At 44.3% G+C, this 27,418-nt stretch overlaps 1 protein-coding gene and 1 pseudogene across 1 annotated transcript; both read right to left on the bottom strand.

Annotated features, from left to right (window-relative positions):
• Nucleotides 1–3,406: 3,406 nt before the first annotated feature.
• On the bottom strand, nt 3,407–12,696 carry LOC120403379 (annotated as a pseudogene).
• Nucleotides 12,697–15,133: 2,437 nt separating this feature from the next.
• Nucleotides 15,134–26,584, bottom strand: JMJD7 (jumonji domain containing 7). The gene is made up of 8 exons (XM_039534385.1): nt 26,476–26,584; nt 25,021–25,174; nt 23,988–24,241; nt 22,886–22,942; nt 21,711–21,806; nt 20,155–20,231; nt 16,624–16,783; nt 15,134–15,346 (listed from the first exon to the last, which is right to left on the bottom strand). The coding sequence occupies exons 1-8, from the start codon at nt 26,558–26,560 to the stop codon at nt 15,258–15,260; spliced, it is 972 nt and encodes a 323-aa protein (XP_039390319.1). The 5' UTR covers nt 26,561–26,584; the 3' UTR covers nt 15,134–15,257.
• Between the last annotated feature and the right edge of the window lie 834 nt (nt 26,585–27,418).

The raw sequence follows: 27,418 nt of genomic DNA, 5'->3' as shown, positions 1-27,418 counted from the left end.
CCATTTAGAGGGAGGGGTGGGGACCCAGAGAGAAGAGATTCCTGCCTTGTGCCAAAGCTATAAAAGGGGGTGGAACAGAACAAAGGGGGTTGGCAGTCATGAGAAAACCCCTAGTTACCACCTGAGCTGGCACTAACAAGAAATGTACTGGGGAAAGGATTGGGCCCAGCCTAAGGAGGAGTCTAGGCTGTGAAAGAAGCTTATTGGTACATCTCTGAAGGTGAGATTTACCTGCATTTAGTTTCTTAACTGTATTAGGCTTAGACTTGCGTGTTTTGTTTTATTTTGCTTGGTCACGTACTTTGTTCTGTCTGTTATTACTTGAAACCACTTAAATCCTACTTTTTATACTTAATAAAATCACTTTTGTTTATTAATTAACCCAGAGTAAGTGATTAATACCTGGGGGAGCAAACAGCTGTGCATCTCTCTCCATCAGAGTTATAGAGGGTGAACAATTTATGAGTTTACCCTGTATAAGCTTTATACAGAGTAAAACGGATTAATTTGATGTTTGGATCCCATTGGGAGCTGGGTGCTGGAGATAGGTGACTTGCTGCACAGTTTTTGGTTAAAGTCTGCAGCTTTGGGGGCGTGGACCAGACCTTGGTTGATGTTGCAGCAGACTAGCATGTCTGGCTCAACAAGGCAGGGTTCTGGAGTCCCAAGACATCAGAGAAAACAGGCTCAAGAGGTAATTCCAGAATGTCAGGTGACAGTCCCAAGGGGGTCTCTGTGACCAAACCTGTCACATGAGTAACTGGGTTTAGCTTCTGACTTGCTGTGAGACCTTTGGTGCAAAGTGTCAAAAGTAGTGTCCAATTTGGGGTGCGTTTCAGGCTCTGACTTTCAGAGGTGCTGAGTCCCTGTGACTCCAGCTGAAGTGAGCAGGAAATACAGGTTCTTAGCATCTCTGAAAATCAAGTTCTACCTGTTTAAATTTGGGAAGCCAAAAAACTAAAACAACCTGACACCTCTTTTAAACTGTGGCCCTTACTCTTCTGAGGACCTGAGAGGTTAAGGAACAATGGAGCCTGCCTTCCCATGATGGGAACTACACCTTCTCCTCCAATTGGCCCTCTACAGTGAGCTGCTAGCACCCACCATCTCACTAAATGCTCAGAACAGATGCTGGACACACATACCTGCATGGGGAAAGACTGACATGAGGAAAAACTGGGTTGGGCAGACAGTAGCATAGAGCTCAACAGTGGCCCTATACTGAAGAAACAAGAAAGTGTAGGTGAGCTAAGAACACAAAACTCTCCACCTACTTGGAAAGGAGGGGTATCCCCCGTGATACTAATCACCCAATATACTATTGTAATGATCTTTGTACAAAATTGCCTTGTGAATTATCATTTGAAAACTAACAACTCGATGGCCAATAACTTCATGGTGAAATGTATGTAGCAACATTATATGTAAAGGTATGAAATCCCCGTGTGATGATGTTAGCACATGTTCAAAACCACACAGCCCTGCCTAGGCAAAAGTTGTTAAACATGTCTATCCTAAACAAAGGAATGTGCGTTTACCTCAATTTACCTGAAAGTAGTAAACAGGTTCCACAAGACAGCAAGAGGAAAATATAGCAGGAGATAAAACACATTTCCATTTCAGCAAACACAGGTGAGGAGAGAGAGAGCGTGGAGCCTCCTTCACCAGCAGACTCCATGTCACCTTCTTTACTGCTTGAGCCTTGAATAAACTACTTTGAAGGGTAACCCTCAGAAGAATCCACTTCAGAGGCTCACTGGACTATAAAAGAAAGGGGGCAGAGAACCCCAAGTTCTCTCACCTAAGACGACAAAGGGACCAGCACCTTTGGACCTCTGGGAGAGATCCTGATCAAGGAAAGAATAAGTCACCATCTTGCTGGAAGACTGTGGGTGAGAAAGGCCACTTGTAGATGCATGTTTTCACTTTCATTTGCTTGTAACCATTTCTAACTTTCATCTCATACTTGAATTCACTTAAAATCCTATCTTCTTTTGTTAATAAACTTGTTTTACCTTTAGCCTAAACCAATCCAGTACTGTATTTAAACCGAACTTTTGGGTAACATGTTGTCTGAACATTAATAAGTACATTGAAATGTTTGCTTCTATACATTAAAGTCATTCTATACTCAGTTTTACACACATTTGCCATGCATTTACTGATTAATACATTAGACACTTCCACCTCAAATGAATCATACCTAAAGCAGACGTTGATAAACACAGTGCAACCTCTGCAAACTTCATTTCTCGTGGTCTGATTATCTCTGGGGCAGAGAAAAAAATATAACTGCCCCCCAAGACTCCATTGCAAAGGTGGTTGCCTACTCATAGATGATGGGGTGCTGTCTGACACCAGAACAGTGGGATTTTTATTATCATGGAACGGGAGAAAGCGATACACCAAGAGTCAGTAAATTGTCCCAGTGCTGAGGAGAGGTGGGCGAAGGCACTAGTGTTTCACCTCAATCCTGTATTTATGTCTAGACTCCATTAAGGGTCTCATCCTGGGACATGAGTTATGGGTGCTTAGGAATCCAGAGCCTATGTCACAAAAGAACTGAGCTAGGAGATAAGTGGCCAACATACCACACCACAAAACCAATTTGGCATGATAGACCACTTCTGTTCAATACAAGGACTGGCCTCTGGTACTGCAGCAGTATAAGGACAAATCACACTGTGCCTATCAACAATATACCTGAGTCTAGAGGACCCTAAAATTCAACTCCAGATTAGTATAAAATCAGCAGACCAGTAGGAAAGCTAAAGAGGAAAGCAGGTGCGCAGTTTGAGAAGAGAATAAAAGATGATGGCATATATCACGTTGGTAGATGTCGTGATATATGCCATCATGTGCCAGCAATGCCCTTCTGCCATGTACATTGGCCAAACCGGACAGTCTCTACGCAAAAGAATAAATGGACACAAATCTGACATCAGGAATCATAACATTCAAAAACCAGTGGGAGAACACTTCAACCTCTCTAACCACTCAGTGACAGACTTGAAGGTGGCAATTTTGCAACAAAAAAACTTCAAAAACAGACTCCAAAGAGAAACTGCTGAACTCGAATTAATATGCAAATTAGATACAATTAACTGTGGCCTAAACAGAGACTGGGAATGGTTGGGTCATTACACTAATTGAATCTATTTCCCTATGTTAAGTTCTCCTCACACCTTCTTTGGGCCATCTTAATTATCACTTCAAAAAGTTTTTTTTCCTCCTACTGATGATAGCTCATCTCAATTGATTAGACTCTTCCTGTTGGTATGCATACTTCCACCTTTTCATGTTCTCTGTATGTATAAATATCTCCTGTCTGTGTGTTCCATTCTATGCAGCCGAAGAAGGTGAGCTGCAGCTCACGAAAGCTCATGCTAAAATAAATGTGTTAGTCTTTAAGGTGCCACAAGTACTCCTGTTCTCTTTTCACCCCTATAGATTACTCTTGATGGCATCAGAGTCCAGCAAGTGTTGCCGAAAGAAGACCTGTATCCTGTGCCATGCGTCCTCCTGTGCCCGGACGTGCTCTCTCCACTGCCCTCCCCACAGCACGCATGCCCCAAACAGCTTATGAATTGAGGCCTGACACAAAGGCAAATACGGTGGCTCCAGGAGGTGCCCTGCCCCAGGATAGCAGTAAAACTCCACATCTCGCCCACACTGTCAAAGGTGGTGAACAACTTCTCAGCAGTAGAGCTCACTTTTCCAGTTTCTGTCATCCTGCGCCGACAAAAAGAGGAGCTTGGCGGGGGATTGCTCTACTGGGATGCGGCAGGCCCAAGTGGCTGGGTCCGTAGGATCGGCTGGGACTTCTGAATAATCTACCACTTCAGATTCACCAACAGTCTTGATCCTCCCAAAGTCACACGGATGCGGAGGAATAGTGAAACCATTAACACAAAGGGGGATTAAGGAATTAACACCACATCCAGAAATGCTGACAGCTGCTTGGAGTCCTGGCAGAAATGTGGCTAGAGAAAGGGCTAGATCTGCCCCTTTAGATAAGCCCAAAACTCCGATCCCGGTACCTTTCACCTGCAACACAATTATAGAACAAGCATCATCATATGCCATCTTTCCCCTAGATGACTGTAACCATCTCTGTCCAGCCTTCTAATCTTTCCCTGTGCCAGACCAACCAATCTACCAAAGTTTACCACCCCTTCCTTTCCCTCTGCTCTCACATCACTCCCTCAATCTTTTCACTGGCTTCCACTATCCCGACATCAAACTCCTCAGTCCCTCTGTTTCTGCTCCCATGTCTTCTTATTCCATCCCTAACACTGTACACCCCTCCCCATCCTCTCTCTGGACTAAGCCCTTCTCCTCCCCCACACCGTTGGCTTCAAGCTTGCTCTCTTGCTGCTGCTTCATTATGCATGGTCTCCAAGAACCCTCATCTCCATCTTAAAAACCCCTCTGAAAAACCCACTTCTTCCAGGAATCCTTCCTGGGCTGATCTTTCCATTGATTTCTCAGACCCCCCGGAGGTTGCTGGCCTGTCCCCCAGCCTAGGAAGGACTAACACCATGCCCGGAGTCTATTCAGACCCTTTTCTTAGGGCAACATTTGTTGGTTGCACCAACTATATTTAGTAAATCCCAAAATAAAACAGTTCAATGTAAACCCAACAACTACCTTTCCCCATCCCAGGGCCTTCCTTGCCAGAGTCTCCCTACTCCTGGCAGCCCCTCTTCAGTCCTCCTACAGACCCTCTGCCTGGGAATCCCCATGCCCCAGGAGCCAACCTGCTTCCCATAGCTCCCCTCCTTAACTGAACTCTTCAAGCCTTTAAAGGAATCAGGTTCTCATCAGGCCCTCCCGTGACCCCTTCCCAACCGAGTCTGATAATCCCTTCTACTAGGCCCATACACCTCTTCTTAAAGGAGTTCTGCCTCAGAACAGGACTGGCTGGCTCCAGACACCCGGCCTTTCAACAGGCAGCCCACATTGTAACACCATCTCTTATAACCACTGCTGTCTTGTGTTTTGCTTTGCTGTGTAAGGGCTCGATTATGCAAGGTGCTGAGCATCCTGAACTCCCATTGAAGTCAATACCTCTAAAGTACAAATTCTTCTGCATAGGACTCCTCTCATGCTGTCTTCTAAAGTGCCCCGAACGCTTACAAAGCTGTATAATATTTATTACCAACCAAATGGGATGGTACAGATAAATCCTTTGGTCATTTCACTGTATCTGACTGCTAGGAAATGACCAAAGCTGAAAACATGGTAACATTTATTTTAAAGCTTAACTGGTATTTTATTTCTCTTTGCATTTTTCTGTTTATAGCATGATGATACATTGCTGTTTATGCCAGCCCCATCAATCATTGCTGTTTAAATTTGGCCTCTGTGTGTTTTGTAGCTTGGCACTCTCTGACACTAAAGCTTTAAGAACCAATCTTATAAATCTCTATTCGAGTGCTCTATTATTGGCTTCTAAAACTTTATTCGGGGCCAAAATTGTGTAAGATTCCAACCTGAAGGGTATTTTAGCACAGCAAGTGAACAGATTTTTTTCTCCATTCCAGTATCTTTTAAGCTTTAATAATAGACAAAGAATTAGAACATGTCCTGTCTTAAGCAATTTAGCATTCCTGTAACTCCCAGCTGTGTTTTCTAATGTGTAACTTTATATAACAATTGTTGCTTTGCATACCACCATGATAGCGACTTTCTGCCACAGATCAAAAAGTGCTGTGCAAATCATTCATTACGCTTCCTAGCTCCCTGTGAAGTAGTCATTCTTGTTCCAGCTGGGGGAAATGAGAGCCAGAGATGTGACATACACACCAAATCAGTATCAAATCTGGGATTAGAACTCATGCATTCCTGGCTCTCCATACTGTGCTCAGTCTTTCGGACTGCACGGTCTCCTTCCACCTCTCTCAGAAACTTAAGTGTATTTATTGACACATACATCTCAATTTAGGAAAAAGTGTGACATAGCCTCCAGTTGGAAAGGCACTGTAATTTGTCTCATACCTGCTGTTGCTTCTGCAAAAACTCCACAGCCTCCCCCAAAATAGTCCAGTTTGAGGATGTCTGTGAAAGCTTGGATATCTTCAAAGGCTAAATAAGCGAGAGCTAGTGTAACAAAGCCCCTGCTAGCCAAAAGACTTGCTCTGTACTCAGGAAGACCTCCTCCAGTTCCATACAAGTCGATAAGTCCTGGGAATGGACCAGATCCTGAAAGGAAGGAGAGCTCATTCATTGTGGAGGAGTCTTACAGCTGTCTAGTAATATTTCCACAGCACAAAGTCATACACTAGGTCTTGACAGAAAATCACTCAGTTTTTTTTTAAACTATATTCACACACACTCTCTCTCTCTCTCTCAGGGCTTGTCTACATGGGGAAATAGACTGGCATAGCCACAGTGGAATAACTAGTGACAGCATAACTCCCCAGTGTGGACACTATTTTGCAATAAAAATTACTTTGTTGCAGACTAATTTACTCCACTTTGGAAGTTATTGGTTATACACTGTTGGAGTTATGCCGATCAATTTTACCATGTAGACGAGACCTAAAACAATCCTGGGGCCCTATGCTCCCACCACAAGATACAAGTGACTTCTAGCGGTGAAGTCAGTGAGAGATATTAATATTCTGCAGCAAGATACCAAGGACTTCTGGAGTGAACGATAAGAAATAAAAAGCCCACACCTCCTCTTTTGTCTGGTTCCCCTACAATATGTACCATATGTCCTTCAGTAAGAAGAAGGATAAAAATGACTTACCTGTGATTGTTGTTCTCAGAAAAATACGTTTATGTAATAATTAACAGATTCTCCTTCCTGGATTCCATATTCCTTGAGTGTCACTGATGAGAACTCCCTTCGTTTAGAATTTGATCTAGGCATTTGTAACATGCTTGTCTAACATACATCAGCACCTTGGTTAGGATGCCTAGCCTAAAGCCTTGTCCATATTAAAGACTTACATTGTTTGTACTTCAGTTGGTTGTACTGAACCAACTGAAGCACAAACTATTCAATGCATTCACACTAGCCAGGCAGAATTGGGCACGTTTGGCCCTGGACAGACACTATCACTGACCTAAACCAATTCTGCTCTCTTCTGGGTGGCTATCCCACAGTTTCTGGGATCCTTTCCTATGGTTCTATGATCTGATCAATCACTGTCATGCCCAACTGCTTTCACTAGGAAACTTAAAAAAAAAATGAACAAAAAAACCCAAACCACACAGTGGAAACATTTCTAATGGGCTTTGATATTATAAAAACTTGTTTCTACAAAATTAAAAATTGTGGTCAACTTTGAGCTCTCTTTAAGCACAGCTCCAGGCAAATAACCACTAAAAATTAGCAACAGCTTTCTTCAGCATCCCAGGGTAAGTCAACACTAGGAAATTAGGTCAATTTTATAGAAGTTTTTAGAAATTGATTTTATACAGTCGATTGTGTATGTCCACACTAAGCGCATTAAGTCGGAGGAGTGCATCTTCACTACCGTGGTTAGCATTGACTCGCGAAGCGGTGCACTGTGGGAAGTTATCCCACAGTTCCTGTAGTCTCTGCTGCCCATTGGAATTCTGGGTAAAGCTCCCAATGCCTGATGGGGCAAAAACATGCCACGGGTGGTTTTGGTTACATGTCGTCAGCCTCCCCTCCTTCCCTCTGTGAAAGCAACTGCAGACAATCATTTTGCACCTTATTGCCTGGGTTACCCGGGCAGACGCCATAGCACGGAAAGCATGGAGCCCGCTCAGCTCACCACTGCTTTTGCAAGCACTGTAAACATCTCACACATTATACTGCAGTATGTGCAGAATCTGGCTAAGAGATGGCAGCACGAGGACAATTGTGAGGAGGACATGGACACAGACACTCCTGAAAGCATGGGATGTGGCAATTGGGACATCATGGCAGCAGTGGGGCTGGTTGATACAGTGGAACGCCAATTCTGGGCCTGGCAAAAAAGCACAGACTGGTGGGACTGCATAGTGTTGCGGGTATGGCATGATTCACAGTGGCTGCGAAACTTTCACGTGCATAAGGCCACTTTCCTGGAACTCTGTGAGTTGCTTTCCCCCGCCCTGAAGCGTAGGAATACCAAGATGAGAGCTGCCCTCACAGTTGAGAAGCAAGTGGCGATAGCCCTGTGGAAGCTCGCCACACCTGACTGCTACTGGTCAGTGGGGAATCAATTTGGAGTGAGCAAATCTACTATGGGGACTGCCCGTGATTCAAGTAGCCAATGCAATCACTAACATTCTGCTATCAAGGGTAGTGACTCTGGGAAATGTGCAGGTCATACTGGATGGCTTTGCTGCAATGGGGTTCCCTAACAGTGGTGGGGCGATAGACGGAACCCATATCCCTATCTTGGCACCGGACCACCTTGGCAACCAGTACGTAAACCGCAAGGGGTACTTCTCAATGGTGCTGCAAGCACTGGTGAATCACAAGGAACGTTTCACCGACATCAACGTGGGATGGCTGGGAAAGGTGCATGACGCTCACATCTTTAGGAACTCTGGGCTGTCAGAGCAGCTACAAGAAGGGACTTATTTTCTGGTCTGGGAAGTTACTGTTGGGGAGGTTGAAATGCCAATAGTTATCCTTGGAGACCCAGCCTATCCCTTGCTCCAACTATAGGCTGCATGAGCTCGGAAAACACGTCATCGCAAGTGCGTTTTTTTTTTGCCTTCTGATCTGCAATAATCACAGGGACGGATATGATAGGGGGTGTATAGAAACATTTGCACCTGCGGGAGGATAAAAAGTAAAATTTAAGATGATACATTTCTGAGAACAGAAGGGAGACTTTTTCACAGTGAATCAAGCAATTCACAGCAGATAGCACATGTGCTTTAGGTACAAGGTCGCATTTTGCCTTTTATATTGAGTGCCTGCCAGTATGGTGATACAACCACCCTCTGCTAGCTTGTCTTTTACAGGAGGGATAGCTCAGTGGTTTGAGCATTGGCCTGCTAAACCCAGGGTTGTGAGTTCAATCCTTGAGAGGGCCACTTAGGGATCTGGGGCAAAATCAGTACTTGGTCCTGCTAGAGAAGGCAGGGGGCTGGACTCGATGACCTTTCAGGGTCCCTTCCAGCTCTATGAGAGAGAGATATCTCCATATAATATATTATCACACACGGCTGGGCAACAGAATTCGGTTTCCAGGCAGCCATGGTAAGCCAAAGGGTATGCGGGTTTCGCTTCTAATGCCTTCATAACATGTGGGAATGTTTTCAAACTGCAGCGCCCTCCCTTCCCATAGCAAGCAATGCTGGTTGGGTTTGCTATTTAAAAAAGAAGGGCTGCGGTTTTCGGGTGGATGTGCAGCACACCCCTTCACATGGCTTTTAGGGATGATCCCTTCACCCCTCCCCCCGCTACATGGCTATTCTCAGAGATGATCCCTTTTAGCCAAGCGCAAACAGCCCAGCATGAACGGGGTCCTTTTACTGCTCCCTTACAAAAATTCCCCTATTTCAACCAGGTGACCATGAATGATATCACTCTCCTGAGGCTAACGCAGAAAGATATAGATCAAATGTTGCTTAAATGCAACCAAAACCTAGGACCATTCGCTGCCACGCTTTGTGCTGCAATGATTCCAGACTACTTGCTACTGGCTTGGCGTGGTAAAGTGTCCTACCGTGGAGGATGAAATAAGGCAGCCCTCCCCAGAAACCTGCAAAGGCTTTCAGAGTACCTCCAAGAGAGCTTCATGGAGACGTGCCTGGAGGATTCCCGCTCCATCCCCAGACACGTTAACAGACTTTTCTAGTAGCTGTACTGGCCGCAAATGCATCCCAATTCTCCAGGGCAAATCACACATTAAACACTATTGCTTTTAAAACCTGTACTGTAGTTACAAATGTGCACTCACCAGAGGGGCCTTCTCTGCCTTCAGGGTCGGGGATCCCGCCTTGGGAGGGTATTGGCTCCAGGGTGATGAAAGGTCCTGGCTGCCGGGGAGAACAGATTCACTGCTTGCATGCTGCGCATTCTCCTCCTCCTCTTCCTTATCCACAAAATCCTCCTCCGTGTTTCGTGAGACTCCCCCATTGCGGGTGTCCACGGACAGTGGTGGGGTAGTGGTAGGGTCCCCCCCCAGAATGCCATGAAGCTGATCATAGAAGCAGCATGTATGGGGCTCTGACCCAGAGTGACTGTTTGCCTCCTTTGTCTTTTGGTAGGCTTGCCTGAGCTCCTTTTCACACGGCACTGCTGTGCGTCCCTGGTGTAGCCTCTGTCCAATTTTGGTATATAATATATATATATATTAGCATTTCTTCTTTTTGATCGGAGTTCTGCCTGCACAGATTCTTCTCCCCATACAGCAATCAGATCCAGTGTCTCTCGTTCGCTCCATGCTAGAGCTTGTTTGCAATTCTGGATGGACTGCATGGTTACCTGTGCTGCTGAGTTTGCCACGCTGACCAAACAGGAAATGAAATACAAAAGTTCCCAGGGCTTTTCCTGTGTACCTGGCAAGTGCATCAGAGTTGAAAGTGCTGTCCAGAGCGGTCACATTGGAGCACTCTGGGATAGCTCCTAGAGGCCAATAACTTCAATTTGCATCTGCACTACCCCAAATTCGACCCAGCAAGGTCGATTTTAGCACTACTCCCTTTGCCAGGGAGGAGTACAGAAGTTGATTTTAAGAGCCCTTTAGGTTGACAGAATGGGGTTGCTTGTGTAGATGCATTCCTTATAAAATTGACCTAACGTGGCTAAATTCGAGCTAACCCTGTAGTGTAGACCAGGGCTTAGTCTCATCAGTATCTCTGTACACAGCCTTGAAACAAGATCTTTAATCCTCAAATCTTGCCATTTTTGTTTGTCCCCACAATTCCACCTCTCCATCAGTACTCCCGTGCTCCTAGGCTGCCTTATTGGTCTGCAGGACTGGGACCTCCTGTGTTCTTAACTATTCCTCCCCATTTCCATCTGTATTCCAAGACCCTCACACAGCAGAGAGGTTTATCCTCCTTATTCCCTCTTCTAGCACATCTCACCCCAGTCTGCCAATTCCCATTTCAGTCTTCCTTAATCCCACTACTACTGACCTCCTATTTCCAACTCCAGTCCCACGAAACACCAAACACCTAGCACCTTACATTTCTGGTTCCCCTCGTATTGATTCCAGATCCTCATTCTGATCTCTCAAACTTCAACCAGCTGGCAGCTCTTAAACACCCCCAAGCCTCCTTCAAGTCTATTTCACCTCCCTTACGCCTCTCTCGACTTCTGCCAAATCTAGACTCCAGCCATTCCCTCAAGTCCCAGTTCTCCCAGGATTCTAAATTCTTCTCTTCTTGGGAACCACAACTTTGCTTCCTTTTTCCTGCCTTCCCTATCCCACCCCTTTCTCTTTGCACTTCCCTCTCAACATTTCGACTGTCTCTTCAAAAAGCTTTCCTAGTCAGGTATTTCAAATGAGTTAAAAGGTTTTCCACTTATGGCAGGTAGGATTCCCGTAGGGAAGGTAAGCCATAGTCAGTTAGGCTCTCCCACCTGTTTCTGTCAGCCCACCCTATCACCACAGTATACATGTGTGTCTCATGCATTGATGAATTTATCCTTTTTATTCCCCATTTTACAGAGGAAGAATTTATTCACAGAAGATTAGGTGACTTGCCTACGGTCACTAGGATAGACTGTGGCAGAGCCTGGAATTGAATGCACATCACCTGAGTCCCAGTCCAATGCCTTCACCACAGGACAATCTTTTCTTATTCTATTATTTGTATTACAATAGCACCTAAGCCCCTGTCAAAACTCAGGAACCCATTGTGCTAGGACTGCATGGAGGACTTTAAAAAACAACTGTCCCTGCCCCAGAGCCCTCACTCCACCCCCAACCCTGCCTCCATCTGCTCTCTCTGCTCTGAACAGAGCAGCACCCAGAAGAAAATAGCTGGCATGTCATGTTACTCTCACTCCCCTCAGCGAGCATCAGCCAGCTCTGCCTCTGCAATAAACACTTATGCTCCTCATGCAAAAACCGGATCCACTTCTTTTTGGGGGGCAGAGGAGAAACATGCAGCCCCGGTGACCAGCTAACTGAAACCTTGCTCTGGGTCCCATAAGTCTATCCAAGGACTATAGTGCACATTACATTATCTAATAAACAGTTGAAAAACTAATAGGAAATTAAAACTCACCAGGAGGCAGGAAGAGAGTTGCCTTGAGCCGACCTTCTCTGACCAGAACCCTTTTCACCCCCTCTCCCAAAAATTTCTGCTCATTAATGCATTTGCCCAGGAGCTGGCTGGTGATATTGTGGCCCTCAAACACTTCCACGTGTACATAGAAGGGGTGAGGACATTCTTCTTTGTCAGCCATTTGAAGGGTGTCTCAGATTCCAGTGACCACAGCAGTCCCATGGGTTCTACCCCAGAGTAGCTGCCAGCCAGGGCTGAGGAGCACGTCAGGTCCAGTTCTCCATTGCTCTCAGCCCTGTAGTAGGCAAAGGATTGGAAAAGTTCCCCATTCTCACCAGTCAGGGATGCCCTCAGAGTGACCTTCTGCAGCAGTGAGAGACCCTCCACTGTAATCTGAATGGGATCAACACACACACACACACTTGGGAGAAGGCAAGACCTTTACACTCACTACCATGAGTGTTGGAGCAGGAATTCAGCTTAATGCAAAATACTAGCTGTGAGACACAGGAATTGTCAGAAGCTTTGGCTCTTCTTGAGACTTGCAATCCCTGCCAATGCCAGAGTCCAAAAGGAACTACAGTCTCGGAAGCCCTGTTGCAAAGGTTTCTGGAAGATGTAGTTCAAAATATCAGGAAAGGACAGCACAACTCCAAACGGGGAAGTTTTTGTTTGAAGAGGCTGTACTGAAACACTACCAATTCATTCATTCCAGGACTAGTGATTTAATATTTTATAGCTATATAGATAGATATTACACACACAAAATAAAACTGCAATAGTCCTGGAATGAATAAAAAGTCCTTGGGACCTGACAGTGTTTCATATATATGGGGCCAAACTATAAAAACCGTTCCAAACCCTGTCTTCTCTCCAGACTCTGGGGAAATTTAGATCTGAACATAGAATTAATTCGGAAATTCATGGCTTGGGCTCTATTAAGGCACACTGAATCCAAATAAGCCTGAATACCCCTGACAAACAGATTCAAATCCAATTATGAATCTGAATTCTGTCTCGAGTACATCTCTAGTTTTCAGTAACTGTTGAACAGGAGCTAGATTTGAAAAATAGGTTTAGACTCAAAATTCATGTGTTTCTTTGGAAAGGATTTTTTTGCAATAGCCAGTAGTCTAAAGTTTCTATGCATTTTCCTGACTAATATACGAATACAAGTTTCTCCCACTAAGCCCTGATAGAGTAATGCTTGTATGTACCTTTGAAGATTTGTAGTAAATAAAATTTGGCATTTTGTATATTAACAATGCTGTTGAACATACCTATTGTGATATCTATGTATACAACAGCAGCAAAGAATCCTGTGGCACCTTATAGGCTAACAGACGTTTTGCAGCATGAGCTTTCGTGGGTGAATACCCACTTCTTCGGATGCAAGTAGTGGAAATTTCCAGGGGCAGTTATATATACGCAAGCAAGAAGCAAGCTAGAGATAACGAGGTTAGTTCAATCAGGGAGGATGAGGCCCTGTTCTAGCAGTAGAGGTGTGAAAACCAAGGGAGGAGAAACTGGTTTTGTAGTTGGCTAGCCATTCAGTCTTTGTTTAATCCTGAGCTGATGGTGTCAAATTTGCAGATGAACTGAAGCTCAGCAGTTTCTCTTTGAAGTCTAGTTCTGAAGTTTTTTTGCTGCAGGATGGCCACCTTAAGATCTGCTATTGTGTGGCCAGGGAGGTTGAAGTGTTCTCCTACAGGTTTTTGTATATTGCCATTCCTAATATCTGATTTGTGTCCAGATATATATCGATCCCCAATAGATCGATCGCTACCCACCGATCCGGCGGGTAGTCTGGACGTACCCTAAATAAGCTTACAAACACAGATATTTTATTGCACAATTTGTATTCTGAATTCTCAAAGCATTACACACAGCCACTGAACACAGTGAATTAAAACTCGGAAAGTATTGTTGTCTCATAAGGAATGGGAGTCATGGGTTGATGATTAGATTGTTACCGCAGAGCTGACTTTGCCTCATTATTTTGCCAGTTATCAAACAGATCTGTGGGCTACAGCTTTGCATGTTCTCTAAAGCAGTGGTTTTCAAAACTTTTTTTGTGGCAACCCAGTTGAAGAAAATTGTTGATGCCCGCAATGCAATGGAGCTGGGGGATGAGGGGTAGGGCCGGGGATGAGGGGTTCAGGGTGTGGGAGGGAGCTCTGGGCTGAGGGTGAAGGCTCTGGGGTGGAGCCAGGCATGAGGGGTATGGGCTGCAGGAGGGGGCTCAGGGCTGGGGATTCGGGCACGGGCTTACCTTCAGCGACTCCCAGTGAGTGGTGCAGCTGGGAAGCAGAGACAGGCTTCCCATCTGTCCTGGCACTGCAGACTGCGCTGTGCCCTGGAAGCGGCCAGCAGGTCCGGCTCCTAGGCGGAGACGCACAATCGACTCTGCGCGGCTCTTGCCTGTAGGCACCGCCCCACCCCCCACCAAGCTCCCATTGGCCAGTTACCAGCCAATGGGAGTGCAGAGCTGGTGCTCGGGCAGCACATGGAGTCCCATGCCCCATTCCCCCGCCTAGGAGCCTCGGACCTGCTGCTGGCTGCTTCCAGGGCACATCGCGGTGTCGGAACAGGTAGGGACTAGCCTGCCTTAACTGGGCAGCACCTCCAATGGGACTTAACAGCCTGGTCAGTGGTTCTGATCAGAGCCGCCACGACCCACTGCCTTATATTCTGTGACCCAGTACTGGGTTGAGACCCATGGTTTGAAAACCACTGCTCTAAAGAGTCTAGCAAATGGAAAGGAACACACATGGTTTAAATATTTGAGGTTTCCAAAACCTGCAGTGGCTCCACTAAAATTCTGCCTTCCTTGAGGCATCTGAGGCTAAGCATGAAGGCTTCAAAATGTTGTCCTCTCCTGTCAAGCCAAAAAAAGATATCCATTTGGCCTGGAATTTCACTGAACATCTGCATGATACCATTTCCAAAGGCAAGCAAGACAAATATCCTCTGACAGACATTTGTTGAGGATAATTTAATATTTAGTTCTTCTGACTCAAGCATATTTGTACTCCAGGCAGATGCATATAATTCAGTCACATCAGAAAGGTTTATGACTGAGTCCCCAGACTCAGCTACACCAGTGTCACAGCTTTTGTGAGAGAATCTAGAAGTTGATAGTAGCTGTACTTCAGGTCATATTCCATGTCATACCAATAATTCACTGAGGAGACAAGAGATAGGAAAATTGTTATAGTCTGGTGTTAGAAATGCCTTATAGTCATATTCATATGCTGCTTTAGAAGGTAATGCGGGCACTCATTTCTCAAAACTGGATGAACTTTAAAAGAATCCCAGCTCTGACTAGAGCCAAGCATAATGCAGGCAGGCAGTGAGTCAGCATTTGTTACATAGAACTGAGGTACACTGGCAGAACTAACTCACATTAACCCCCAAAATGCCAGTCCTGGGACTTTCCTGAGCAGACTTGCAAAACATTTAGAAACAGAAAATGTGCACTGTGATCTAGGCCAAGAATACAAATTCATTTTAATTTATGATCTACTCTAGATTTGAACCTCTCTCTCCCTCCAGTGTTTAAAGGATGGTGCATTAACCTGCCATTCCGCCTTGGTCATCATATGGAAAGTGTTTTAATTTTGCCTCTTAATTAAAATGAAAATTAACGGGTCTTTTTACCATGCTATGGCAAGTACTAAAATAAATGCCTCCAATATCTGCAAGCAGTGTTATGTCTTTGCTTTCATAACTAGGTTGATGTTATTCAACACTCATCTGTTACTTATTTTTTCTCTGCATGGAAGGAGTTGCTGTGACTATGGGAGAACAGATACAGTAAAGCCCTTCCTTGCATCCTGCAATATAGACAATAATGGTATAGGCATATAAGGGGAGAAAGGTTTGAAAGTCTGGGACTCTCCAAGGGGGAGCGGGAGGGAGAGATACAAGAAATCTTATGATTAGAGGAGGAGATTTTTGTTACAAAAGGCAGAGAAAACAAGTAACTTGTATATTTGTTTGGTTTTCTTTTATCCATTAAAGACTCATTTTTACTGGTCTGATAATAACAGACACTTAAAAACCAAACTTCCTTGTGCAGTTTCTTTGCCTGTGGTGTGGAGTCAGCCAACTTGCAGCCAGCAATCAAATAACCTGCTTAGCTCTCTCTAACGAAACAAACTACTACAGGGGTGACTGTGTACTACAGGGGTGACTATGGCTCTCTCCGCAGGCTCAAAGACTAGTGGATTTTTCCTACCTTCTTCACCCATTTCACTACATCCTTTAGCAATTCTATACAAGATATGGTCAGAACAGTCTTTGCAAGGAGGTAACACATGCCAAGATAGCTAACTCTACCAGGGGTGAAGAAGAAAAGACTACGTGAAAGTGCCCTTGTACCCAACCATGTTTTGATGGAGAAAATGGACTATTCTATCATGGACTGAAAATATGTTTGTCCCTAACAGCTCTTCTTACCTGCTATACAACCATGTGACTGTTGAACATGATGAAACCAGAGGGAAGGGAGGTACAACATCTCACCAGCTTTCACTGTGCACCGCAAAGGCCTTGCCTGGGCATACTCTGGGTATTGTTCAAGATCTGGATTTAAAGGATCCAGCGGAATCCATGGCACCTGCAAGGAGAAGACTATGTTGTACATGTGGCATTTAACAATATCTAAAGTTTTAGGGTCCCCCTGAAAATGGAGTTAATAAACAAAAACATTCACTTATTGAGCTTGTAAATACAGTGTGCCAGAAAATATACAGTTATAAATCCTGTAAAATCCACTTTACCATACTACAAGAATGCACTTTTCTATAAGACATTGTGACGGAGCCTTACATTTACCAAGTACTAACTGCAGACTCTGTGGACACTGTTTTGGGCATAGGAAAAGGGATCTGATTGTTTGTGACAGAGGTTACACGGCAGGGAATGGACCCGAGATAGAAAATGGACGGGGGAAAAGAGCATACTTGAAGGATTGCTGAATGAAGTAAGACATGGTTATCTTATTGGTAGGAAGTATGAAGGCCAACAAAAGCAGAAGATAAGTTGAGCTTGGGTAACCTACAATTGCTTGAGTGATACACATGTTAAAATCGAGGAAAGAAGTGGGACAACAAAACACTGAGGATGGGGTGGAAATTAAAGATAATCTAGGCATGGCCCAACACCTAATTGAATACTGTGCCTTAGATTGTATAAGGGAAACGAGTAGCTTAGGGGCAGTGCCAGGGTAGCTAATGGAAACAAGGATATGGAAGCAGAAATTACCACATCTGTGGTGGAAGTTAAACTCAATCATCTTAATGGGACTAAATCAGGGGGCTCAGATAACCTCCATTCAAGAATATTAAAGGAACTGACATATGAAATTGCAGGCTCAATGACAAGTATTTTTAATGAATATGTAAGCTCGGGTCTAGTACCCTATGACCGGAGAATTGGTAATATATCACTTATTTTTAAGAAAGTTTCCCCAATCAGTCTTTTCCCCTACAGGCCTTTTAGTTTGACCTCAGTTGAATGCAAGGTCTTGGAACAAATTTTGAAAGATAGTAGTTAAGGACACAGAGGTAAACAGTAATTAGGATAAAATACATCATGGTTTTACAAAAGGTAGATCGTGCCAGACCAACCTGATCTCTTTCTTTGATAAAATAACTGATTTTCTAGCCAAAGGAAATACAGATCTAATCTTTGTGGATTTCAGTAAGGCATTTGATACAGTTCTACATGGGAAATTATTAGTTAAAGTATTAGAACATGGGGATTAATACGAGAACTGAAAGGTGGATAACGAATTGGTTAAAGAGGAGACAACAATGGGCCATACTGAAAGGTGAACTGGTCCAGCTGGAGGGAGATTACTAGTGGAGTTCCCCAAGGATCAGTTTTCAGACCAATCTTATTTAACATTTTTATTAATGACATTGGCACAAAAAGTGTGCGTGCGTGAAAAAAATTTGCAGATGACACAAAGTTGGGAGATATAGCCAATATGGAGGAGGACCAGAATATAATACGAGAAAATCTGGAGGACCTTCAAAATGGAAATAATAGAAATGGGATGAAATTTAATAGAGCAAAATGAAAGTTCACGTGCTGAGAGCCTATCATCACAAATTTTTGCTATAAGCTTGGGATGTATCAGTTGGAAGTGACAGAGGAGAAAGACCTTGGTGTATTGGTGGATCACAGGATGATTATGAACCACCAGTGTGATATAATTGTGAAAAAAGACTAATGCAATCCCAGGATGCATCAAGTGAGGTATTTCCAGCAGAGACAGGAAGCGTTACTGCTATTATACAAGGCATTGGTGAGACATCACCTAGAATTGCGTGTGTGATTTTGGTCTCCCATGTTTTAGGAAAGATGATTTCAAACTGAAACAGGTGCAGAGAAGGGCTACTAGGATGATCAGAGACATGGAAAGCCTATCTTATGATAAGAGACTCAAGGAGCTTGGCTTGTTTAGCCTATCCAAATAAAGGCGGAGGCGAGACTGATTGCTCTCTACATCACAAGGATAACTCCTCTGCCTCCCCAGTATTTAAGTGCCAGTGTTGACACAAGAAAAAATTATATAAACTGGTCATCAACAAGTTTAGGCTTGAAATTAGATGAAGGTTTCTAATCATCAGAGGAGTGAAGTTCTGGAACAGCCTTACAAAGGGAACAGTAAGAGACAAAAAAAACTTAACTGGCTTCAAGACTGAGCTTAATAAATGTATGGATGGGATGATGCTATGATGAGATGGGCCACATGCCACTGTAGGCAATCTGCAACTACTAGTAGGAAAAATCCCCAATGGCTGGAAACGGGGCACTAGATGGGGAGAGCTCTGAGATACTACAGAGAATTCTTCCCAGGGGACTGGTTGGTGGGTCTTGCCGACATACTCAGTTCAAATGACTGTTATATTTGGGGTCGGGAAGGAATTTTCCCCCAGCTCAGATTGGCAAAGACCTTGGGGAGTTTTCACCTTCCTCTGCAGCATGGGACATCATCAAGTGACCCGTGATTTAAACTAGAGTAAATAGTGGATTCTGTTATTTGAAGTCTTTAAATCATGATTTGAGGACTTTACTAAATCAGCCAGAGGTTATGGTTCTATTACAGGATGGGGTTGGTGAAGTTGTGGCCTATGATGTGTAGGAGGTCAGACTACATGATCACAATAGTGCCTTTTGGCCTTAAAAATCTGTACGTTTAGAATAACTGCATAATTTTATAACTGCAATCTTTATCCTTTCTTATCTTCCTTTTCGTCATGTCTAAAACTGAACTGTAAGTTTTATGTACTTATTAGCCTGCATTACCATGATATCTAAACCCCTCCCAATCTAACATTTTCCCTCAACATGTCTGTGTATTATTACTATCCTCATTTTACAGCTGAAGAACTGAGGTGCAGAGAGGCTGAGGGACTTGTCCAAGGTCACACAGAATGTCTATGGTAGAACAGGAAACTGACCCAAGCCTCCCAACCCCAGGCTAACACCCTAAGCACTGGGCCATACTTCTCCTAGTATTTGTATGGTGCCTCCTTTCGATCATTCTGACCAAATAACAATTACTACTATGAAGAAAACATGCTTTGTTTATAAAGATAACTACTATGTTTTATGGCACCAGAAGATATTTTTCTAGGATGAAATTTGGCCCTCTGCAGAGGGCCAACACAAGGTATGCACAGCAGAGAAATTCACCCTTGATGAGCTAAATTCCTTTATCTGGTATTATTTAAAAGATTTTTAATGGTTCTGTTTGTGTTCAGCACACAGAAGACATTATTTTGAAAGGCTATTCCTTTCAATGGTTCCCAGTGTGCGTCAAAGAGTCATCTTAGAAACAGGACATACTCATAAATAACAACCACAAACTTGCAAGGGTCCACAGGGTATGGTGTAATACCTGAAACTACTTTTGTCAATTAAAAAAAAAATCAGTCAAGTTGATGGTGTTCTTTTAATACAAAGATATCCAAGTACCTTGTCTGCAGCCTTCTCATCCACAACCTGAAACGAACCATCTTCTGATATGCAATACGTTGCAGGTAGGTAGAGCTCTGAAAGTGTAGGGCATAGAAAGGGTTAAATGGCATTAATCTTAATAAATACAGAGTCTTAATGACATAGTACATGACACTTTCACAGATGGACGCAAATATTAAGACACCATCACATCCTCACCATTTCTAGTTTTCTTTCCTCTGCTTCCTTTTTCCCCTTGTTCATTCCGTGACCACAAGTCCTCCAATTTCTGTCCTCCCTAATACCAGTTCTGCACTCCATCACAACGTTCACCAATGCCTACCTTTTCTTGGGCTCTGTCCTCTTCCTTCAAATGAATTATTTTTTCCTTTTCCTCAACACACACACACGCCCACCTACTCTTGATCCTACTTTGTTCCAATTACCATCCCATTTCCCTTTTCCAAGTCACAGATTCTCCCCTATCTTACCCAGCACTCTGTTCTTTATCCTTTCTGCTTTGGTCATTCTACCTAGAGAGCTCTCATTTAAGTTCTTAATGACTGGTGGCTAACCTTTCACTTCTAATTTTATCTTATTTGGCTTACCAGCCATTTTAGAAAACCTGGGCTGCTCTTCTTTCATTGCTTCTGCACCTGTGGTTTTCTAACTCTGCACTCAAATGGTTCTTTTGCTGATCTTTAGATATCATGATCTGCCTTCCAACACAGATTAAGAAACTTCAGCAAAGTCTTAGCTCACCGGTTTTATAAAAGTGCAAGTTTCAAACAATACCGGAGCAATACAAGAAAAATGATAATATATAAAAACAACACACACAAACTGATCTTAGTCTTACATTAGGGTTACAAATCTAAAAGCTCAAAAAGTCAGGGAGTTAAAAAAATAAGGTTCTTGTGAACAGGTTCACATAGCCCATCTTGTATAGCATTTTCTGTATGCATTTAACAAACATTAATATTAATGTGCACTTGTAAAAGTAACATAGAAATGGAAAATAAAAGATATGGGTATTGTGGTCAAGCTAATGTTACTATAAGAACCTTATTTTGTTCTTTGTTAGATTTCAGCATTTACATTTGTAACTTTAATATTTCATTGATGTACATATTTGTATTTAATTTCCCTGCTTTTTTCCAGAAAGAAAGAATCAGCAGGAGGAATCAAGAACTACTGGGCATGAGGATCCTGCAACCTTCACTGCAGATGAGATATTTTAATAATTCTGAAGCTGGAGGAATTCCACCCAGTCCCACACTTAAGAGCATAGAGCCAGGTGCCAGATTCTCAGCTGGTATAAATCAGAGCAACTACACTGAAGTCAATAATTTATATCAGCAGAGGATCCAGCCCCAGGAATAGAAAATTATTACCAAATACTTACTATGTGGAGTAGTAGATATTTCTATTCACATTGCAAAATGTAACACTGAAAAAAATATCAGAACATTATTCCTGTCTCTACCTTTAATTATTTTAGTCACTTCTCTCTATACACACATTATATATCTAGATGCACACACACACACAAACTCTCTCTCTCAAGCATGTACCGTAGGGGATGAAGGGGCGGTCACTTGGTGGATGCAGCAGAAAATGTTTCTCGCCAGAAATCACACAGTACAAGTTCTCGTAGTGATCTTTATGCACTAAGATTGAGAAAGAAGAAAAGCACCACATCACAAACTCTGGATCACAAACTAGCAAAATGAAAGTGACAGCTCCTATTGGCAGTGGTAAGCTGCTTCTTCCTCTTGGGCCAGAGGAGGAAGAAATAATAATGAAATAATATTTCATAAGTATGCAGCACTTTTCATCCAAACGGATTCCAAATCACTTCACCAGCAACATGCAGAGAGCACCACAGAAAAACAGTCACTTCTGGGGTGGAACCTGGCAAGCAACCTGCACAGAAACACACTGAACAACAGTTTGAGGGGAGGCAGGAATTTTGGCTAGTGCCTCCTCTTACGAACATGTCCTGAGATCTTCAATGTCCAAGGAGAGCAGACATTACCTCAGTTTTTAAAGTCTCATCCAAAATACCCCCACACAGAGCAAATTGCAAGGTACTCAATCTACCTCAGAAGAATAAAGGGTTGAGTCAACCATCCAGGAACTGAAACTGATTCCAGAGAGTAAATGTATTTCAAACGTGATGACTACCCCACTAAACCATCCATTTCTGCTCTGCTCTAAACTCAAAATCTCACAGAAAAAAGATGGCTAGGACAAAAACTGAGAAAAACGGGAGACGCCATACCACCTCAGACCAGTGATCTACCAAGTCCAATATTCAATGTACTGTATGGAAGTTGCTAATAAACTTCAGAAGAAGAGGAAAACATCCCTAATGTTATTAATTGTGCGAAAGTTTTACTAGGGAAGGGAGAATCCTACCTGACCCTTATAGCAATTAGCTTGAGCTATGAAGCACGAGACTGAAATTTGATTGCTTTACTTTAAACCAAGGTCCAAGATTTATGGGGCAGAAATCTTCAGTATTCCACCTGAAACAATAAGCCAGATGCACATACAGATACAGCAGCCAAGTGCTGGGACAAGGTGGGTAGGAAGAAAGATCATTACATATGAAGACGTCAGTTAAAGTAGAACCTATCCATTAGGGAGTCCACAAAGAGACTCACCCCTTTGCCCCTCAAAACAAGTATGTCAAAATCTGAGCTGAGGGCACATACAAGACCTGACAGCATCATATGCTACGCACAGGATGTCACAGCAGCAGACTCGCCAAGCCAGAAATTCACAGCATCGGGCTTCTTTCCTGCAAGGGGAGGGAGAGGAAGTAATTTTCAACAGAAAATTTGAATGTTATGTTTAAAGAGCCGTAGATGAAGATTTTTCTGCCAACTCAGTTTGTTTATATTTTCCACCCGCCTCAGTAAGTATGTCAGCCTTGATTGCTAACAGCTAATAATTATGAGCTCCTTCTAGACTGAAGGCTGTCGCAGTGACCCATCACACTAACTGATGGACCATTATTCATCCCCAAGGCTGTGCTTTGACCTTCAGTTCACAATTTCTGGAGACCTGGGTCCCCAATGCATAGCTCAAATCACAAACTAGCACTTCATGTACCAAAACCCCAAAGGGATCAGGAACACCACATTAAAAGGAATGAATTATACTCTGGCAGGAAAGTCAAACTGTAATGAATAATTCTTTACTACCATAAGAAAGCACCTTCAACTGCACACGGGGCAGAAAAGTACACCTCTACTCTGATATAATGCGACCTGATATAACACGAATTTGGATATAATGCGGTAAAGCAGGGCTCGGGGGGAAGTGGGGGGGGAGGGGAGGGCTGCGTGCTCCGGCGGATCAAAGCAAGTTCGATATAACGCGGTTTCACCTATAACGCGGTAAGATTTTTTGGCTCCCAAGGACAGCAATATATCAGGGTAGAGGTGTAATATTAAAGCAGCACTCTAAAGTGCTGTCTATAAAAGGCTTTAAAAAAATTCCCCTTTTGCTACCAGTTTAGCTCTACAGGTGGTAGCAACACCATGAGTAGTAGTGTAGACAGGGCCCCAGGAAACCACCAACATTTTTGCCACTTGTGGATGAAAATGATGTATACAATGGCACAGTTTCACACTCTATGAACCCAGTAAGCAAGCAAGCTGTTTTGGAGTCCTCCAATCCAAAGGGCAAGGTTAAGCTATTTTACTAGCCCCCTCCTTCCTGAGTTGACAAAGCCATACTAACTTGTGCCAATTAGAAATATAACAAAACTATTTAGCATATAAGCATCACAGAAGTTTAAAGTGCTATACAAGTATTCACTGATTGCAGGGGGTGTTTACCAAGTGCCTCACTCATCCACGGTACTTCAGGCTCCACATCACCTAAAAGTTCAGGGAACTCCTCAGTCAGGTTTGAACACTGTTTCTGCACATAGAACACACTTGGGGAGATCACTTTCTTCTCCACAATGTCCAGGAAGTTGCTGAAAAGCATGTGCCGCTCCTCTGGCATGACAAATCGGTCCTGATAAACAGCATCGGCATAACCATTTGGCGTCACTGCCACACTCACCATCTTGGAGCCTGCTACCTTCCTGCAAAATATATCTGAGGTTCAGAGCCAATCGAGGAATCTACAAACATATACTTTAGATAGCTTTTTTAAAATAACATTTTGCTGTGTGGATGCACCGAGAAATCCTCTGTCTTTGACATAAAAGTTTCAATCACTGAATTATTTCATGTCCACGCCCAGTTGTCTTTTTTTTTTTTTTTTTTTAAAGAAGAGGTGCTTAGGTCTTTGGTTTTTTTTTTTAAATAATCATAACTAATGCCACTAGGGTGGTTCAGGCAATGCTGTCAAATCTACAGCCACAGAAAAACCACCCCACTCAGAATAGAATGAAATGCCAGCATGTTTCTGCTCATGCACCACAGTCACAAGGTATGCAGCATGGACTGCTTTGTGCTGAATGACTGCTGTAGTGAAAATCTGAGTCTGTTAGGGAATCAAGACATCACTATCTATTACAGTCCTGACTGGGGAACTCTGCTTGTCTCTCTTGTTTAACAAGCCTCCAAACTCTATTTTCCCCTCTCTCTCTCACTCCTCCCACACAAGTTCTGGCACACAAAACCAAATCTCCCATAGCCTTTAATGGAACTAAGTACAGGTCAGTAGTTGGGGGAAGAAAGTAACTTCTGAATTTTGGGCGCTGCAGCTGGAATGCCCAATAGAAGTCTTCACACAGGATCCCAGGTTCATTTAAGCTAGTCTTATCAATAATTTTTAAAAATAAACAACAAGAAGCTCTCTTCTGATGGTTTGTAATGTTCAGCTGAGCTACTGCCTAGCTTCAAAGTGGATTCCTACCTGAGATAAGTTAATGTCCACTTCTTCAGAGCTGGCCAGTGACCGAAGGCATTCCGAATTATACATGGCTTGTTTGGACACACCCATTCCCGATAAAATTCCAGCGGAGACAGAAGGCTATCTAGGTATGGCACAGATTCCGTCAGTCCCAACTCTGCCCAGACAAAGAAAAAAAATCAATCTTACAGAAGTCTTGAAAGCAGTTCAGGCCACTTTAAACCATCTCTACACTGTTCTAATCAGTTTTAAAACAAGTTAGAAAGTTTCCCCAGTATAGACAGGACCATGGAGACTACACATCCCTACATGCAGTGCTCCAGCTTAGTACTGGTCACGCTGTACGCTGGAACCTGTAGTCTCCAGGTGTCAAAACCCTACATATTGATGAGGTGGCCTTCACTGTCAGACTCAGCATACTCAAAGCCACACAACAGGCTGAAACAAGTCGTGGCAAATCAGTTGCTGTGATTCATCTCCCATGTGACAATACTTCATATAGACAAAAGACCATGTGAAGCTGAAAGAAGGAAACAGCACCAATAGTGGGGCTCATACAACAAAGATGCCTAGAGATAGCCTCACCTTCTGAAACACTCAGCACCTCTAATCAGGCAACTTTCATTTAGGTGCCTAAATGTAATGTAGAGACCTGCCTTTAAGGCTATTTTCCAAATTGGGTGCCTAAATATCATTATTGTCTTCACAAATAAATATATAATACATGGTCTACTGTCAAACAAATCGTTAGGTTTTTTAATTTAGAGATTACACTAAACCAAAAGCAGAACATAGGAGAACCAGCTCTAAACACAATGTTTTTCAAAGTTCCCCACATGGTGCCATTGGATCTTTAGCAGTGTCCTGCAACAGATTTTGTAGCAGTTGGATTTGTGCACTGCTTTGCTTCCCTACGATGTACGACAAAGGCCCCAAAATTGTTTCCCCCTCCCCCCATTTCCTTTTCTGCTAAGTTTGTACTTTTGGTAGCATGAGGAATGTAAAGTCCGGCCTTCCCTGATCTTGCTGCAAGACTTCAGAGGGGCCTCGGGGAGGTTTATTATTGGCTCTGACACCTTCACTAACGGGTCGGGGGGGGGGGGGGGGGTCACAGAATCACAGAGCCATGGGGGTTAGAAGGGACCGCAACGGTCACCAAGTCCGAGTCTTTCACTAACTGGCTTTCTCCAGAGCCTTCACTGGGCACTGCGGTGAAGGGCGGGTGACAGACAAACCCCACGGGCGCCAAGTGCGGGGACTCAACCCCCTTCTCCCCACGCTGCGCTGGGCTCCCCCGCCTCGCGAGCTCCACAGCCCCCGCGAGGCGAAGCACGGCACGGCCACGCCCCTCCCCCTTTGCAGGAGCCCCGGGACGGCGGGGCCGGGCCGAGCCACAGGGAGCTCCCAGCCCCCTCCGGCCGGTGGCAGCCGGTCAGGGCCCGGCTCGCTCGCGCTCACCCCGGGCCTCCGCCGGGAACGCCGCCAGGCACCTTCGCACCGCCCGCAGCGCCGGCGCCTCCCCTTCCCCACCCGCACCGGCCATCCACGAGCGGCCGCGGCCCCCAGCCGGCCGTACTGACGTCAGCTGTCACGCACCTCGACGCAACGCGCCACTCGTCGGTTACTGAGCATGCTCAATAACATCTGCTGAAGCCGCTGCCCTCACTCTGCCCTTACTTGGGATTCCACGTGCTTAAGCGGGCAGGCTCTGCGCAGGCTCAACAGAGTGCACGCGCGGGTCAAACAGCTGGAGGCCGGTGAAGGACCGGGGCCAAGGAGCAGGTGCTGGGTTTGGGGATGGGCTGCCAGGCGGGGGCAGAGGGGATAAAGTTACCCCAGCTGAGCTGAGCCCTCTGTCCTGGTTGCAAAAGGAGGGCGCATCTCAGCCCCCGTTTCCCAGGGCTGTGTTGTTACAGGCACGGTGCAGCCTCGTGCCTCGGATTGAGCCGCTGAAGGAGAGCGGCCCTACCCCTAAACATTATCATTGTCACACATGGCTGTACTCGTATTTAAACGAAATCCCCTAGCAGTTCATATATCCGCATAAAGCCCCGGGGGGTTCACAGAGCTGAGCTACTGTTCTGCTTGCCTGAACCGAACGGCCTTGTCCTTACAAAAGCAGCAAAGAATCCTGTGGCACCTTATAGACTAACCGATGTTTTGCAGCATGAGCTTTCGTGGGTGAATACCCACTTCTTCGGATGCACGTAGTGGAAATTTCCAGGGGCAGGTATATATATGCAAGCAAGAAGCAAGCTAGAGATAACGAGGTTAGTTCAATCAGGGAGGATGAGGCCCTGTTCTAGCAGTAGAGGTGTGAAAACCAAGGGAGGAGAAACTGGTTCTGTAGTTGGCAAGCATTGTCCTTGTAATCCACCGCAGACTATGGTTTCACTTATTT

The sequence above is a fragment of the Mauremys reevesii genome, linkage group 4 (genome assembly GCF_016161935.1).
Source record: "Mauremys reevesii isolate NIE-2019 linkage group 4, ASM1616193v1, whole genome shotgun sequence".
In the NCBI taxonomy this organism is placed as follows: Eukaryota; Metazoa; Chordata; order Testudines; family Geoemydidae; genus Mauremys; species Mauremys reevesii.
This window is presented reverse-complemented; position numbering and strand designations above follow the sequence as displayed.